This window comes from Acromyrmex echinatior, chromosome 12 (genome assembly GCF_024713525.1).
Source record: "Acromyrmex echinatior isolate Ae372 chromosome 12, ASM2471352v2, whole genome shotgun sequence".
Taxonomy (NCBI): domain Eukaryota; kingdom Metazoa; phylum Arthropoda; class Insecta; order Hymenoptera; family Formicidae; genus Acromyrmex; species Acromyrmex echinatior.
This window is the reverse complement of record NC_141863.1, coordinates 1,478,035-1,494,485: the sequence shown is the minus strand read 5'-3', so window position 1 is coordinate 1,494,485 and position 16,451 is coordinate 1,478,035. Positions and strand designations below refer to the sequence as shown.

The 16,451-nt window shown below is 41.0% G+C and overlaps 1 protein-coding gene across 6 annotated transcripts in view; it reads left to right on the top strand.

Annotated features, from left to right (window-relative positions):
- Window positions 1-16,451, top strand: part of HnRNP-K (Heterogeneous nuclear ribonucleoprotein K) — a 122,129-nt gene that overhangs the window by 66,379 nt on the left and 39,299 nt on the right. For 5 of the 6 annotated variants that reach the window (XM_087411897.1, XM_087411895.1, XM_087411896.1 and 2 more), the window contains 4 exons: window positions 4,143-4,199; window positions 8,414-8,457; window positions 14,362-14,434; window positions 15,094-15,216. In XM_087411897.1, the coding sequence (XP_087268023.1) occupies window positions 4,143-4,199; window positions 8,414-8,457; window positions 14,362-14,434; window positions 15,094-15,216 (297 nt within the window). The remainder of the gene's footprint in view (window positions 1-4,142; window positions 4,200-8,413; window positions 8,458-14,361; window positions 14,435-15,093; window positions 15,217-16,451) is intronic. The other variant, XM_087411898.1, reaches the window with a different exon arrangement.

The following is a 16,451-nucleotide window of genomic DNA, read 5'->3' as shown; positions in this document are numbered from 1 at the left end:
AGGAAAATAATTTTGTTTTTGGACCATCGAAATAATTTAATATGTAGGGAGCTCAAGTGCGATGAGTAATGCAGCAAAAAGTTGTGACACTTTAGAAATTAGTTTAAGCGTCCATAATTATTTTTTCTAACAAAATAATTTTTAGACCTGCATCTAATTAAATTAATAAAATTTTATTAAAGCAAAATCGTTCTTTCTGCACGTATATTTTATGTCTGTGTATAATATGTTCTGATATAATATGTTCTACAAACATTTTTTGTATTATATACGATGTATAGAATTATCAACAGAATTTTATCTTGAACTCTAACACGAATTGTAGATCACCTCAAGTAGGTTTTAAATTTAAAGTCACGCAACTACTTAAAGTCGCGTTCTTTCGCCTGTTTTTCGTCGAGAACACTGTTTTGTCCCGACTTCTGACTAAGGGATTTCTTTCACCAACCTCGGGGTTAATCGATAGTTACACGGGCTTCATTTAGGCCCAGTTTCACAACTAATGGCTAACTTTTAACCGAGATTTAATTTATTTTAAGTTAAATCTCGATTAAAAGTTAGCCATGGTTGGTGAAAGAGATTCTAAGAGCTCCCCTAATCACACACGTTCAAGTAAACTTATCAAGTAAACTTGCACAAGTGGTTTGTGCAGGCAAACCGGCCTAACATTCACACGACGTGCGATATGGAAGCATTTATACCGTTCCTCGGGTCGCAATCGTCGACGATCGAAAATGTTGATGGTTGACAATGCCTTCTTCGTCTCTTCGACGAGCGAACAGATCGGACGTGCTTCCCACGTGTTTCACCATTGGGTCACTGTATTTTCCAGTCACGCGTACGGTTTGGCTCTTTTCGCCATTGTATCTGTACGCGAATGAAAGTGCGGTAAAACGGTACGATGTTGCTCCCATACGAGCAACACGGTACCACCTCACCTCCGACACGTCCGTTTTTCATCGCGGGACAGCCGAGGCTCTTCCGGTCATTGTCGCCATGCTCGGCGAACCGTTATCGGTTTCTCTCGGCTGCTTTCTTTCCCTCGCGGGAAATCTTTGTGAATCCGTGAACGCTTCGAGATCTCGGGGAATTTTTCGGTGGACCGAGGCAAATGTCCATCGTCTGTGCAGCCTAAGGCAGATCGTGCCTTTTCTTATGGTTGCTTCTCGGAGTACACCGTAAGTTCTCCATCTTTATTGCCGATATATCGTCAGACCGGATGTTTCTCGACTGGGCGGATATTTTCTTGCACCACCATTTCCTCCGCGATACAATAAGACGCAGCAGGCGAATATCGCGATTGCAGCCACCGCTGCCGCCGTCGTCCGCTTTCGAGGGCATTGAGAGAGAAGTAATATCGTGAATCGAGGTCTATCTGTACCTCCTTTCGTTCAGTGATTGATTGTAGCATTGAGAATATCGAAGGGAGCAGTAAACCACTCGTTTTCTTACGCTTTGTTCGATGTATTTTCGGAGGAGGATACCGAAGATTCTATCGCGTAACATTGTATACAAGCCGATAGGGAATGATAGTTTTTCTATTTTACATTTTCTATCTTAATTCTTCCTCCTTCGGTTCCCTTCGATATTCTCATATTGAATTGGAACAAAAGTTCTTAGCGCTATTTGTATTATGTTTGTGTTTTTTTTTAAATTGATAATTATACTATTCGATAAAGCAGTTTTAGCTTTAAGAATTCGTTTTATATATAAAAGAAAAATTGCTGTACGATTTTTGTCAGAGTCATGAGCGATCAAAGTCAAAATACTTTTTTTGTTTAATCCGCGATAATTCAATAACAAAAGAAATTTTGTTTTAATTATGTTGTAGGGAAAATTTTAGCTTTCACGTTAAAAAGTCGAAAATTTTCGCAGATTTTTTCGAGCATGTGACAAGTTTCCAAAATGAAAAGAAAATTTTCCATTTTGTCCAGCTCGTAGTTCTCTATATGTATTATAAAAGTTATCACATTCATAGAAACTCAAAAGACATAGTGATTTTTCGAAAGAGTAGGAGAGTTTGAACTTTAAAATCCTTTTTTGAAATTTAAATTTTGTTCATTTTTTACGAAGTTATAGCTGCTTGAATTTTAAAGTTCGTAGCGAACTTTTGTCTCACCTGACATCGATCTATGTCGCTCGCAGCAATGACACACAATTTTTTTATAAGTAAGTAATCAAACTCAAAATTCTTTTTATTGATCCTCGCGATAACTCAGCAAAATAAAAAAAATCGTACTTTTTGTAGGGAAAAACCGATTTTATACACTGTTAGAAACATAATCACGAGCTTCCTTTACATGTATCTAAATGAAATTCGTGGTTATGAATGAAATTAAAGGTAATGAATGATTTAACTGAAAATTAAGTTTAAATTTTAGTCACAACTTAAAAGTGTATTAAATTTCATGGAAATTTGTAACAGTATAAGGGAAACCTTGAACTTTCACGTTAGAAGATTATTTTCGCGAGTTTCGCGACACGAAAGTCATCCAGTTATCGAAATAATGCCGGTTCGATGTTGTCCTTAGCATAATCCCGTAAACTGTTCGCGCTTCCCGCACGCTAATAAGCTTAATTGAAAGGAATGACTGATCGTCACGAGGAATCGCAGATAAGCGCGCCGTCATCGTCCATCGGCACGCGAACATCCCTCCCCCTCCCTCCCCCCCAAAAAACTTAACGTCGCGTGAAATGATATCCGGCGCGCGGTGCACGAGGAAGTTAGTAGCTCGGCTGCGTTTTCTTTAATTATCATAAGTCACCTCTGACGAATGAGACGGCAGGAAAATGCGCGAATTTGACGCTCTCTCGTCAGGGGTGTTGCCCGACTTTCGAAGCGAGAAACGAGAAGCGAGACTCGACCTTCCGCGACACGTGACATCATCACGAACGGCCCTGGTGCGGCGATCGCGCCTTTAATTTCGTAATGGACGACAAGAGCGACGTGTGTGTGTTATATCGAGGTGGTGTGCTCTCCGATGCGTGCGATTTAATCGGCGTCGCAAAGGCGTCTTATTGTGATCCAGCCAGCCGAGCACGAACGAGCGTTCGTTGCGCTTGATCGCGGTCGAATCTTGGCTATGTAATAATCGACGATATCATCGCGCGCTGTTATTGGTACACGGCGTTTGTGTCAGGGACGACCGCATTGTGTACAATATTACTGATAGATACCCGCGACCTTCGCAAGAAGTCGCGTAATTAGTCACGCTCTTGCGGAGAAACTTGCCGGGAATTCGCGTGCACATCGTACGAACGTGTGCAAGATATCTTCTAACTGGGAGTTCCAACGACACGGATCGTTCCTTCCGTTCGTGAATTTGTGCTTTCTCGAATGAAGGATGACTGCATTCCTGCGTTTCTATGTCATATATGTGATAATACGCCGCGCGCATCGAGGTGCGTCCTTGACGCGCCTTCTCGTGGAGGAGAAAGTATTAATTGCCAGACGCGCAGTGGAGTTTATTTAATTAACTGTCAGAAACACGGCGAGCCTGTCGTTAAAAGTGGCGCACCGACCGTGATAAAACGAAAGACGTGCGCGGCGTGACTAATCCGTAAAAATCCGTAGATCGCATATCGAGTTGTAATTGTCTTGCAGTTTCGCGAGAAAACTGGCGATCGTCGGCGGGCATCGGACGTGTGCCGGAAGTCTGTAGTCCAAAGTTAAAAGCCTAACTAGAAGTGGACGTGAGGTTTTCTTTTATCGCGGGCATCGGACGGGCATTCTGGAGAAAGCGAAATGTTGATGCACGAGCATCGTGACGGGAGAATGGAATTTCCTTATTTCATCCTCTTTATATTCCGAGGCGGATTATCTCACTTTTAGATTTTTCGCTCATTGTAAATATTTACCCTTGCCGGTCACGCCCTCAATGAGAGATACGTTTAATTAACAAAGACTGTGTAATTAACAAAACTGAGAAGACCACCCAGATATAGATATGCAGGTATATACTTAACCATGTAATCTCTCCGACGGAAGTTTAGACAATAAATATTTGTAAGCATTACTTACCGTCACTTCTTTCGAACCGCAATATTTTCTTCGAAAATATCTTTAACAGGTTGAAGGTATTTACTTAACCTTATTATTAAGTTATTTATTTAAGTTAAACTTTATCTTGTTTGTGTTGCAGGTTGCTGGTTCAATAATCGGCAAGGGTGGTCAGAATATCACGAAACTCAGAAGTCAGGTAAGCTTTTGCGCTTTGATTCGTCTGTAACTTCGCTGTAGTTTCGTTCCTGTCTGTCTATCTTTTCACGAAATTCCTTGCTACGAGCAAACATGAAAGAGATAGAAAGACGAGGATCGCACGAACGATCAAACGGTAGATCGTAAAAATGATCTCCGAAACGTGTTTTGAAGCACTCATTTTATGTACTACAAATCGATACGTTTTTACGATCTTCTGCTTATATTTTTATGTTTAATTCTAATTATATCGGATTTTCAGTTGATTGAGAGTCATTTTTGTTTCGCCTGCCGGTTTTCCGGCGACTAAGTTGATTGCCATATTAATAAAAAAACGCGCGGCTTACTTTTCTTCTGCGCTGTCTATGGATCGATGACACGAGTGCCCGTAACGTAATTAACCCTTTAGCTCCTTGGAGGCTTTTAACTTCGTTTGAAACTAAAATAATTATGGTTTATGTAATTATGGCAGCGGTAAAGGGTTGATACGCGAAGATTCATGTAATTTGTGTAAAGAGCCGCGCGGACAAAAGGCTTTGTCGTGAGAATTTGTTTCGCTAGGCACTCGTCTCGTTTTCCAAAGACGCTTTCCGTATCTGTAGCTTCATTATGCATTTGGTTCCTCGAAAGACGGGATGCTTTCCTCGTCTCTCGTGTATCTCGCGCCATAAGCCCATATCAATGTTTTATGAGACATTTATTACAATACTTCCTAGTTGCAAGAACGCCTTGGCTGTCGCTAGCTTCGATTTACCTCGCGTCATATTTTAAGAATGACACGCGAAATTTTCTGCATGCAGTAAATGGTTAATGACGAAAGAATTCTTCCGTCGGAATGTCAATGGAGATCTCGACGTGGACGAATCCTCTCGTCTTTGCGCGATAATCGATGTGTCACGCTATTTTTTACGTTAATGTAACATAACGTTTCGACCACGCGTTCAGAATCTCTCTGTCAGATTTTAATTCGTTGCCCTGCTTGAACCAAATGAGTACATGAACATGCAGTACATTTCAGCATTCCATAAGTTGTGCTCGTTTCCATCAATGTTGATTAACTTCAATCTCGATTCAACTTGCTCTTCTTCCTGTTTCCAGTTTTATGAATTAGAGAAAGATTAAGATTAAATTGAACCGAGATTAAAATTAATATCTATGCAGTAAAATACATTCTGTACGTAAATAATAATTACTTGTTTTAAACGTTTCCAATGTTCGTATATCCGCAGATCTATGAAATTCATCACAAGTAAAAAGTCAAATTTCAGAATGTATTTTGAATCCTAGTAAGGATTCATAATTTAATCAAGACTATCGAATTAAAGCGAATTCAATTTGTTTATTATATAAAGTCGCTTTTTCGATAAATTTTACAATATCTCCTTCAAAATAAAATACATTTATAGTTTTCCTAAAATTAGTAAGTATATTTTAAGATTACAATGAAGAAAATATTCTTTGTTAAAGATAATCGTATCTTAAAAAGAAGAAAATAAATTAAGTAATCTCTTTTTTTTAACAGTAGATATGGCGATATCTTTTTGTGAGTACATTGATGGAAACGGGCATTAGAATGATCTTATCAGCGCTGTGACTCACAATCAATTCATTGACTCATAGTCAATTAGTTAATTAGTTTACTGTAATCTAAAATAATGTGGTAACAAAGTATCACAATTTCATTGATCGTTGCAAAATCGGCAGATACCGACCATCTGCGAAACTAATGAATTTTGTTACGAAACGAGAAAGATGTCTGCCGATTTTACCATATACTGTTATTTCAATTCACCATAAATGTAACATCGATATTCCGTGATGAAATATGGATAAAAAACACCTCCGCTGGAATAGCTGAAGGGGAGAGGGGCACTGTAATCGTATCTTTCGTGTTTCGTATCGCGTTCGTAATTGCTAATAAATTTTCCGCGATACGTTTACACTATTCCATTATTTGCATTAATCATCTCTCCGAATCACAGTGGGCGTATCGACGAGAATTTTTGAGTGTGCAATTTCAGTTATCGTATCAAGCTACGATCTTTAAAAGTGCACTCTCGGGGAAGGGACGTAGGGTGTCGCGTAAGAATCGCGCTTTAATCGTACGATTTGTAGTGCCTTGGCAAATCACTCGGCCACTCGGAAAAACCTCCGCCACGATTTTGATACGCCGGCGGGCGAAGCACGTCCGGGTCCATCGAGAATGTTCCGTGCACCGACACACGAATGCGTCTTTCTCTCGATGAGCGCCGTGATTTGCGTCTTCTGGCGTCTTGATAAGAGACGCGAGAGAGCACGGAGACGGTAGAATCACGGTATCGCTAGAATAGCGAGATTCCAACGCGGCTGCGTACCCCCTAGACGGAAAAGTTGGATACAGCACTCAGGGAAGCGCAATTAACGAGGAGTTGTGCCTGTAAACTATTCGAATTATTATTGAAGACTATTCGCGAAGATTCAGTCGCTGTTGCGTTGAATGCGTTTACGTGAATGCGTAAGATAACTTTATAGATCTTGAATATAATAAATCGATTCATCATCTGCATTATTAGTCAAGTCTTGTTTTTAATCAATGTAAATTACACCGGATGGAACAAATGGAGCGGCACGATTATCGGTATAATAACGGATATTCAATTAGTTCTGATAGCTTGAAAGGATCATTTAATACCGGCCTTGCCGGGAGATATCGGAAGTTCTAGTCTCAAGTTCACTTTGCCTGGTAAATGGCACAATGCTCTGGTCGTTATTCCCGAGTGCTGTATCCGAGGGAACCACCGGAGAGGATCTCTTAGCGATTCACTTTTAGTTCGCGTTGCCTTCCTGGCAACTTTCTACGGGACCTTCTTTACACGAAAGTCCTCTCGCCGCTTTGTGGAGTTTCCATCGTTCGAAACGTGGAAACGTGGCTACGGCAAACTTCCATGGGCGACAGAAAGCTTGACAGAAAGCTTGACGTTAAAAGCAGCTTCACTGCCTCGGTCGTGTGCAGAAAAATATTGGAGAATCGTGCATGGAAATAACTTTAATTGGACGGATGAATTATATATCGGGTATCGATAGATAATAATTATTTTCTGGGGAGACACGAGATCGGAAGATTCTTTTTTTTTGTCTACACATCGGCGAATTAACGGCGAATGGACGGCAAAGTTATTTTCATTCGCGCAAACTCGCAGTGTCGTCTATCGTGGCGTCCACGCTTCGTCACGAAAGTTTCAGGCTCGCGTCGATAAAACTTTTCCGCACGGTTATCAGTTACGTGCCGGGCACGTTTCCCGCAAGTTACACTTATTACCGGGATAGTTGATAGACCTCTTCGTTCAAAGATTAATAACTTGCTTGATTAACGCTCGTTTAGCGCACTTCGTTAGCAATTGAAATATTCCTCCGGACCGCCGTAGAGCGACGTCAATTAAGCGCCGCGCCGGGACAGGAAAATTATTCGAGTACGTCTTCGGAATTCTTAACGACTTTCGGGAGAGAGGAAAAGAGATGGAAGAGGACGATGATACTGGCTGGCCGCGTCGTAGTCTTTGCGAAGATGATACGAAGAGTACGCGTCTGGTTGACTAAGCACTTTCTTGAAGAGAAAAGCCGCGGTGTCTTAGCTCTCTAAGTAACTTTGCGAATTTTCGTAACTCTGCCAATTGTATTACGAACGTAAAAAGAATTAGCAAGACTTTCTCATCGGACTTAAAGTTTAAATCGAATAGTCGTAGGCTTAGCTATCGTGCGTAAAAAAGAAACACGCGCGTGCATAGTATTGCATTAGCATTGGTACAAGGTGTCCGTTCTCACGCAATTCGTTCACGTTGCTCGACCTCATTTTTTTCCATGCCAATATTTTTCTTGCCCTCTCGTGGCCGATCCGATGGCGGTAAGGGAGGGAGAAAGGGTTAGGGGATGGACGTGGAGGTGGAGAGAGCGGAGGAGCGCGCGGGTGGAAAAATCGGGTTAGGAGGTTAAGCCGCGAATTAATCCAGCCGTCAGACGTGATGTCTAACTTGGTTGATGGTTTGTGCCCTGGCCCCGCCCCAACCCCGGCGTTGCCCCCCTGGCGTTGCCCTGCCGTTGCCCTGCCGTTGCCCTGCCCGGAACGACGGACCCCGACTCGATCGGCAAATGGACCACCACGACCCTACCAACAATCGACAACAACCACCAACCAACCACCAATGAACCAACCACCAACCATCACGGCCCAATCGACAGTACAAAGCCTCAATCATTGTACCCGATTGCCCCGGACCCGAACGGTAATGACCAACACCAACTACTTAATGTTCTTATTTTTCTTTGTCTCTAATTACGAGGTACCTGTTAAGACGCCTGCGGCGAGAGCAGCGAATCTTTTTTCTGTATACACCACTACTATTTCCACCTTTCGTAATCTGTCGTGCTATTACTACTCTACTTACTCTTCTCTCTTTCTCTCTTTCTCTTCTATCTATCTATCTATCTATCTATCTATCTATCTAATTATCTGTTTATCTCTGCCTAGAAATCTGTCTTTCTATCTGTCTGTCCGTCCATCTGTCTTATTTCTGTTAATCGATCTGTTTTTTCCGTGTGACACCATCTTTTTATTTTATCGGCATATTATGTGTTAACGCGACGATCATTTAGCCAACACTTCCGTCGTCTACTTTCGTCTCTCTCGCCGTTTCTTTTTCTCTCTCTCTCTCTCTCTCGTTTTTCATAATCTTTTGTCTCTTGTGCGTGTCCTCTTGACTATCTCATCGCATGAAATATATTGAAAGTACAGAGGAACATTTCAGAACGATACGATATACGCAATAATCGTTTTTCAAATTTAACTTCCTGTAAAAATATTTCTATTTCTTATAATACGCGAACGATATCGACACTGGAAAGTCGATATGCTATTAGATTTAAGCGTTCTCTCAAGAGCGGCTCCTTGCGCGGCTTCGGCTTCGGCTTTGGGTGAAAAATCGGCGGTCTCACAAGCGAAAGCAGCACGTGCTGCACCTGTCGTTGGCACGCGGTCTGATTTAACTCGATTTACAAACCGATTTATTCGATTTATTCGATCTTGTTCTCTCTTTAATCTCGCAACGGAAAAAAAAAACGTGCATTCGCAAATTTCGCCATTAGATCGTAGTTCAATTCATCGTTGCGAATGTTACAGGAATTATGTGATGCGAGGACACGTAGAAGAATATATTTCGCGAATTCTTTTTTTTTTTAATTTTAATTTTTATTTTGAATTTTCGAATATGTAAACATTATTCGCGCGTGCAACAGATTTGTGCAGTATTTTACGTACGATCAGCGTATCCTGAAAATTTCGCTGATCCTCTAAGCTCACTTCTTTTTCTCTTTCACACCTTCCCTTTCTGGTTTAATTTGTTATTTGTTGGTTTTCTCCTGCGTTAAGTGCCACGCAAAAAGACGTGCGCGATCACTCGACACCCACACACGTTTATACACACAAGTCGGGATATGTTCTAAACGGTGTCTGTAACATGTGGCTAACACGGAAGCTAATGTGTGATATGTGACGCACGCGGCCGTAAGGCTGGCTCAGTGTTAAAAGGTTACGATTCAAGGCGTTGTTATCGCGTTGAAAAGCCAACTGTAAACCTCTCAAATAATGCTCTCGAACGAGAACCGTCGTGAAGTGTCTTCGTTTCATTTCAACCGGCATCAAAGACATAAAGCGAGAGCTAAATTTCGGACAGTCTTAGTTAACAAATTCAAGAACGTTATTCTGTTCACGATTCAAACCGACACTCTTTCAACGCGACAAAATACCTTCATTCTTTAGATATTCCGCCCCGATAAGTGATTGTCCCACTGGAAATACTCTAACGTGATTAATTAACTTGCCAAGTCGAAAGTCATTACCGACACTTCACCCTGTGAAGATCAGTGCCGCGCGTTCATTCGTTTCATACGTTTATGCGAATCCCGTCGAAGAGATATTTTTAATGATAATTTCTGGACCGGTTGTTACATTCAATCATCTACTTTATCGCGATTGATTATCGATGATTACGTTATATATGCCTCGAGCCGTACGTTCGGTGTCGGTTTCTCTTATTCTAAAAATTATGTCGCTCGCGCACGAACGCAAGTATTAACGGAAAATTTATCTTCGTCCTGGGACGGCAATAAATTTTTTTATCACCGACGGTGAAGCTCCTCGAGGATGTCCTTAATGCGATTTTCATTCGCGACTGTACCGATACGGCTGGGAATTTTGCTTGTACGTAATAAAGTATCTTGAAGTCGAGAACGAACAATTCGCGCGATCTATTCTCGAGTCATACAATGTCAATCGGGTGGATGAAAGTAAACCTTTGAGAAAGTTTCAGAAGTCTCAAGTCAATAATTAACGGCTCGTTTAAATGCTTCTTTTATTGTCACTCGATTGCTGTCGACGAGGTGATATATCGTGACACGCGTAGATGGTTGAAGTCTTCAGATATGTTTATTCTACGCTTTCTGTATCGCGGCCTTTAAGGGAATGCTGGAGCGACGATTGATCGATATCGATAATACAGACTTTAACTCCAAACTCAGTTTCTTACATTATCGTTCTGTTTCGTTCAAACGCGTACATCTGTCTTTATCTTTTAATATTATATATTGCGACATCATCTTTTGCAAAATCTGGAACTTCCTGCTAGACACAATTATTGCTTTATTTTACTATTCACATCGATTTCACTCGTAGCATACAAATGAAATTTTGAGATTCTCTTTTCTTTTATATTAAGGCCTCTAACTTATTTCTACAAACACACATACTGAAAACAATTTCTAGTTGAAAATGGACGACGCAGAATTTTTTAGTTAAATTTATTAGGATTCTAGTTGAGGTAACAAGAATTCTGATTGATATAATATTTCTGGTAAAATCTATTATACTATTTATATCAATCAGAATTCTATCTCAACTAGAATTCTAGTAGACTTAACCAGAAAATTCTGATTCGTCCATTTTGCACCAGAACTACTATTTAATTCAACCAGACCATTTTTCTCAGTGTATTATTTTTTCATATAATCTCTAATGCGATCTAAGCTTATTTCAAACGTACAAAATTTAAAACTCTTGTATGCAACACATGTTGTCACGAATCGATTACAGAAACCGATGATAAGATTATAATTTTTCTTTTTGTTTTTTTTTTTGTATGAAATTGTCTGTCATTTTTTTTGTCTATATACTTTAATTGTGAAGAAGGATTTTTAAATCTGTGTAAACGCAATTAAAAGATTGGAGAATCTGAAAATTAATCACATTTTATAAAACACGAAAGAAATTCCAGCATCCCCTTAAAGTTCAGTCATCAAACCTTAGAATTGTTCGAGCGCTCTTCAAAGTTTTATGCGCCATGAAGATTTTTAACTGCCGATAGTGTTCTCTTTCTTTCCATCGCTGTCGTAGAGCAGCAGCAAACATAGCAATTTAAACTCGCCGTCCGCGAATCTCAATGTGCTCGTCTTCTGCGGTTCTCGAAGGGATGACTTTCGACCAGCCAACCCCGTAGCTGTCCTCACCATGAATAACGTCGTGATCCATCGTTACTTTTCTAGAAAGTACCGCACCGATCAACTTACATCAAATATCTCAATCTCGACTCCCTTTAATCGGGATCGCCATTTTCTCCAACCGATCGATGTTGATCAGTGTAACCGTCCTGTTTTGTCCTCAAACTGGGTTAAGTAGGAAAACTCATAACGGGTGATGGCAGCTTTCGCCAATCTGCCGACTAGAATATTCCTAGGAGCGCACGTAATAAATAACAAATTAACACGTAACATTTGCGTCTTCAAATACGTAGGGTTGCGGAAACGAAGTTAGCCAAAGTGCAAGGAAGCGATTTTTTTTTTTTTTTTTCGAAAAGAGCGTGATTAATCGTGGATTAAGTCAACAGCTGAATGCTTCTCCTCGCAGAACCGGTAAAATGTTCAAAAGAGCGCATGCGGAATTTCTATGATACGTATAGCCAGTCGAATGGAAGATACGTGGCTTCAGCTCGTTATAGCAGGGAAGTAGAACGGAAGTGGACGACGGGAAGCGAGGAGGAAGGGCGAAAAGATGAAAGGAGAGACCGACCTCTCCGTCCATTCCCTCATATTAGCTGGGGGGTGGATTCGTGCCGGTCGTCGTTCCGAAAAGTTCCGTGTTTGTTCTCGATCGTGAGAGATGATAACGGGAATTCTCGGTGCGCTTCTTAAAGCCGTAGGGAGAAGGGATATCCGAATACCATCGTCTCCCTTTTCAAAACTTTGAACGTATTGAATACCAATAGAAGGGGAGAAAACAAGTAAATCGTCAATCAACTTCATATCTTCCATGGCAATTATCGTAATTTGAGAGAAATGAATTACCAACTTTGCAGAAGTGCAGCGACTTTGAAACTTTCGGATCGCTGAAATAAATTGTACACAGAAAGAATAATTTTGCCAAGTATCTAAACATTTACATAGATACAGATGTGGAAATAATTTTGTTAGATTGTCAATATAGGACGCTCGAATTGGTCGCTAGACTGTCAGATCTTTTTAATAACATTTTATCATTCGTAACTTCATATTTGATAAAATATAGATCAATCATTTCTATATATAATTAAATTAGTTAGTAAGTGAAACTAAATAACGTCAAAGTAAATATAATGTTCATGTTAATATATATGCACTTGGTAAATAATTAACTAAATTTGAGTCAAATTTAATACACTTCTTAAGTTACATTTGTTTAACTCCATGATTTTAATTAAATTAACGACCCTTTAAGTAGAAGCGGTGGTGACTTATAGAAATGATTAAAAATAACTCGAATTGGGTATAATTTGATATTTAACGGTATGACGTTTTACGTATTAATTATGATACTCGACAAAATTATTTTTAGAACTGTCTCTAGCTAAATTTTAGATACTCAGGAAAATCACGTTCTTTTCGTGTTTATATGGAGGATGATTTAAAAAGAGAATGGAGACGATGTTCGGGATTTCCCCGTTCCTGTATATCGCCGTTTTCTCGTCGCCGAGCGGCGACGATTCGGCCGGAAAGGAAGCACCTCGATATCGATCACTATCGACGGAATTGATACCGCGTGCGTATTACTGCGAGCGTTTTCCGCGACGTGTAATTCGCCCCGGTGGGGACGACCATAAACGCGATCATTCCGATCGTACGGTACGATTGCAGCTGAATGGATGTAGGTCGGGAAAATACCGTGAGGCCGAATCTAGTCCGAGCTTACGGTCGATCGCCGTGGCCGCGATTGCACGCGATTCTACATAGTTCTCGCAAGCTGCATCGACGATTCTTGTATTATACATACGTGGCGGAATTTGCTGGAAAGAATACGCGTCGTGTTCGAAGGCGCCGAATTTACCACGAGTAACGTAGTAAATTTGAATTCCCTTAACGCCGCCCTCGTAATACTCGTAATTTTCGCGAAACGTTGCGAGGTGTCCTCGGAATGGTCCGGATTTATCGCGCGGTTAAAGATTTATGGAGACGCTTCGATAAAGTTCATTTATCCGGAAATCTACTATGCGTGTTCAACAGTTGCTTGATAGAGAAAGGTGTTAACCACTCGGTGGTTGCGCGTCCGCGTTCAAAATCAATCTTGTATCGCAACAGCATTTATTAGTCGCGCGCACCGGCGACGAATATCGGTTAAATTTGTATCAGGTTTTAATACGCAATGCGTTATCATCGTGCGCGACGTTGCGTGCCATTGACGGTCCGCGTTGCCGGTATAATTCTCGGATTCGAGTGCAACGTCTCGACGGAGTAGAGACGCTCGGGATACGATAAACATTCGTAAACGTCGCTGAGACCAAATGCGATGCACCGTACATACATCCAGCTCCGATCGATCTGTGCGCATTTAATTACTTTCTGCTCCATTGGGGGGACGCGTTGGAATTTCATCCGATGCCTCACTCACTTTGGCTCCGTTCGAAGCGCTCTAACGGGTGACGCCGAAATACCCGCGAGAAAAATGGAGGAGGGGAGGGGGTGGCATCGCTGGTTGATGTAATCACACGCGAACGCGTTTCTCGTACGCACGTACGCCATTCGCACCGGGTTGTATGGTCGATATAGCACGTACGCGAAATCACGCAGCGGTAAGATCAGTGTAATTCTGGGAGTCCTTCTGATTCTAGGGTGCTCACCATCAGCTCGGACCTACCCACTGTTTTGCAAGTGTTGAACGAGGTCGTACCTAATCTGGAGGAGGTAAGCGCTGGACTCCTGTTCTAAAGCCTTGTACATCTGCATTCTAAAAAATATCGAGGTGAATTTAACACCATGGATGTCTATGGGTGCTTTCCATTTGATGACGCTAGTCGACACGAGTATCGTTTTATCTTTGTCACTCTCTGAATGTCACGAAGAATAGAACGATGCTTGTGTCGACTTGTGTCGACTTGTCTCATCAAGTGGAAAGCACCTTGTATGATTCTCACTGTGTTGGTATTAATATTAACATCATCATGCGGATTTAATACCAAATGGGTTCTAAACACACCATGATGGTGTTGATATAAACACTAATTATTAGCGAGAGATGAGAATTATAAAGAATGATATTAAATCCACATGGATATTTTTTAGAGTACACGTATGCTAGAAATCGCTCCGAGATCTCGGTCAGAGAAAGAAATAACATTTGAACAATTCGGCTATTTGACCAATTGTGATTTGATCGATTCATTCTCTGTCCGAGATCTCGAAACGATTTCTAACATCGTGAACATGCTTTATCTGTCTCTTTCGAATCGTTTGTATGCGATTCCGCGCGCTTTCATGCTCCTCTTAATCCAGTTCGGGATCGCGACGATCGATTCTTTCTGCCATAGACGTAGCGTATTCCAAATTTCCACGATTTATTGTAGACACGATTTCAGAATGGTTCCCGCCATGGCAGCGACGAGATCGACGTGCGCATGCTGGTGCATCAGAGTCAAGCGGGATGCATCATCGGCAAAGCAGGCCTGAAAATCAAGGAACTCCGTGAGGTGAGTCATTCATTCTCGACAATTATGACAATTATGATTAAAGATGACATAACGCGTTTTTCTTGGCGAAAACAGTTGACGCAATTTTACGGCATGTTATTGCGTTTATATAATTTTGCGTGAAAGAATTGGCGCATTGGAAATACAAAATGACACGGATATGAGAACGTAAGAATGAAGAGAACCTGAGCAAGAACAAAAGATATTCTGTTCTTGTCGCTGAAATGCTTTTATATTTTCAAACTATATGCCAGCTTATCCAGTATCGGATATTTAATTTATCAATTGATCAACAACATCAAAGTAGTGACGCCAACAGCTTGGAGGTAAATCCAGCCCATCCTTCGGCGGGGCTCTCACGGTGCTTTTATTTTATTAACAATTCACCGGCGATCGCCAAGTTTTGCCTCCGTGCATGCAAACACTGAGATCGGTTTATGGACTTTAAAGCGTGTATTAACTTATTAACGAAGTGAGAGACAGAGAGCTCGAAACTTTGAGGTGAGCTTGTGTATGATGTATTTAAACTCTCTCAGTTTAATTATGGGCACGAGGGAACTTTCGCGACTCGTATATTGAAACGAAAATTTCTCGGATAGATACTTCGGATATCGCATATATTTTCGCTGCGAAGGATACACAAATTATTGGTATTTAAAGATTTGTATCGAGAGAGAAGATTGTTTTGTTCCTCTCTCTTCTGGAAATGGCAACAAAGCGACGTAGCTTGATGGAACGACAATTAAGTCCTCTTTAATTAGCGATCTCTGACATTGTGGTTTGGATTTTATATAACGAACACTATACTCGTCCGGATTTTCCAGTGAAGGACTTGGCACACTGTCTGGCTGACTAGTTGGCCTATTCTGAAATATGCAACGTGGCCAAGTGGCTTGTTACGTTTTCGCGTTCACGAGAAACAAAACCGAATATAGTCGACCGACCGACCGACCGAGCTTTTGTCTCGTCTCGAATCAACGAGTGCTCGAGTTGGAACGCCGTTACTTTTTCCTTTTTTTTTGGCTCAACTAATTTAAAATATTTGAAAAGTCAGTGATAAATTCGGAAAATAACGGTAGCGCGTTGTTTTGGGATACCGTGTTCAGGATTGACTTGGAAAACCCGGAAAATTGGGAAAAGTCAGAGGAAAGTGTAAAAAAGTTTGGAATTTTGAAATTTGCTCATAATTTCCTTAAATTGCTTCTATTCTAGATAATTGTTATAATTTTTTAATA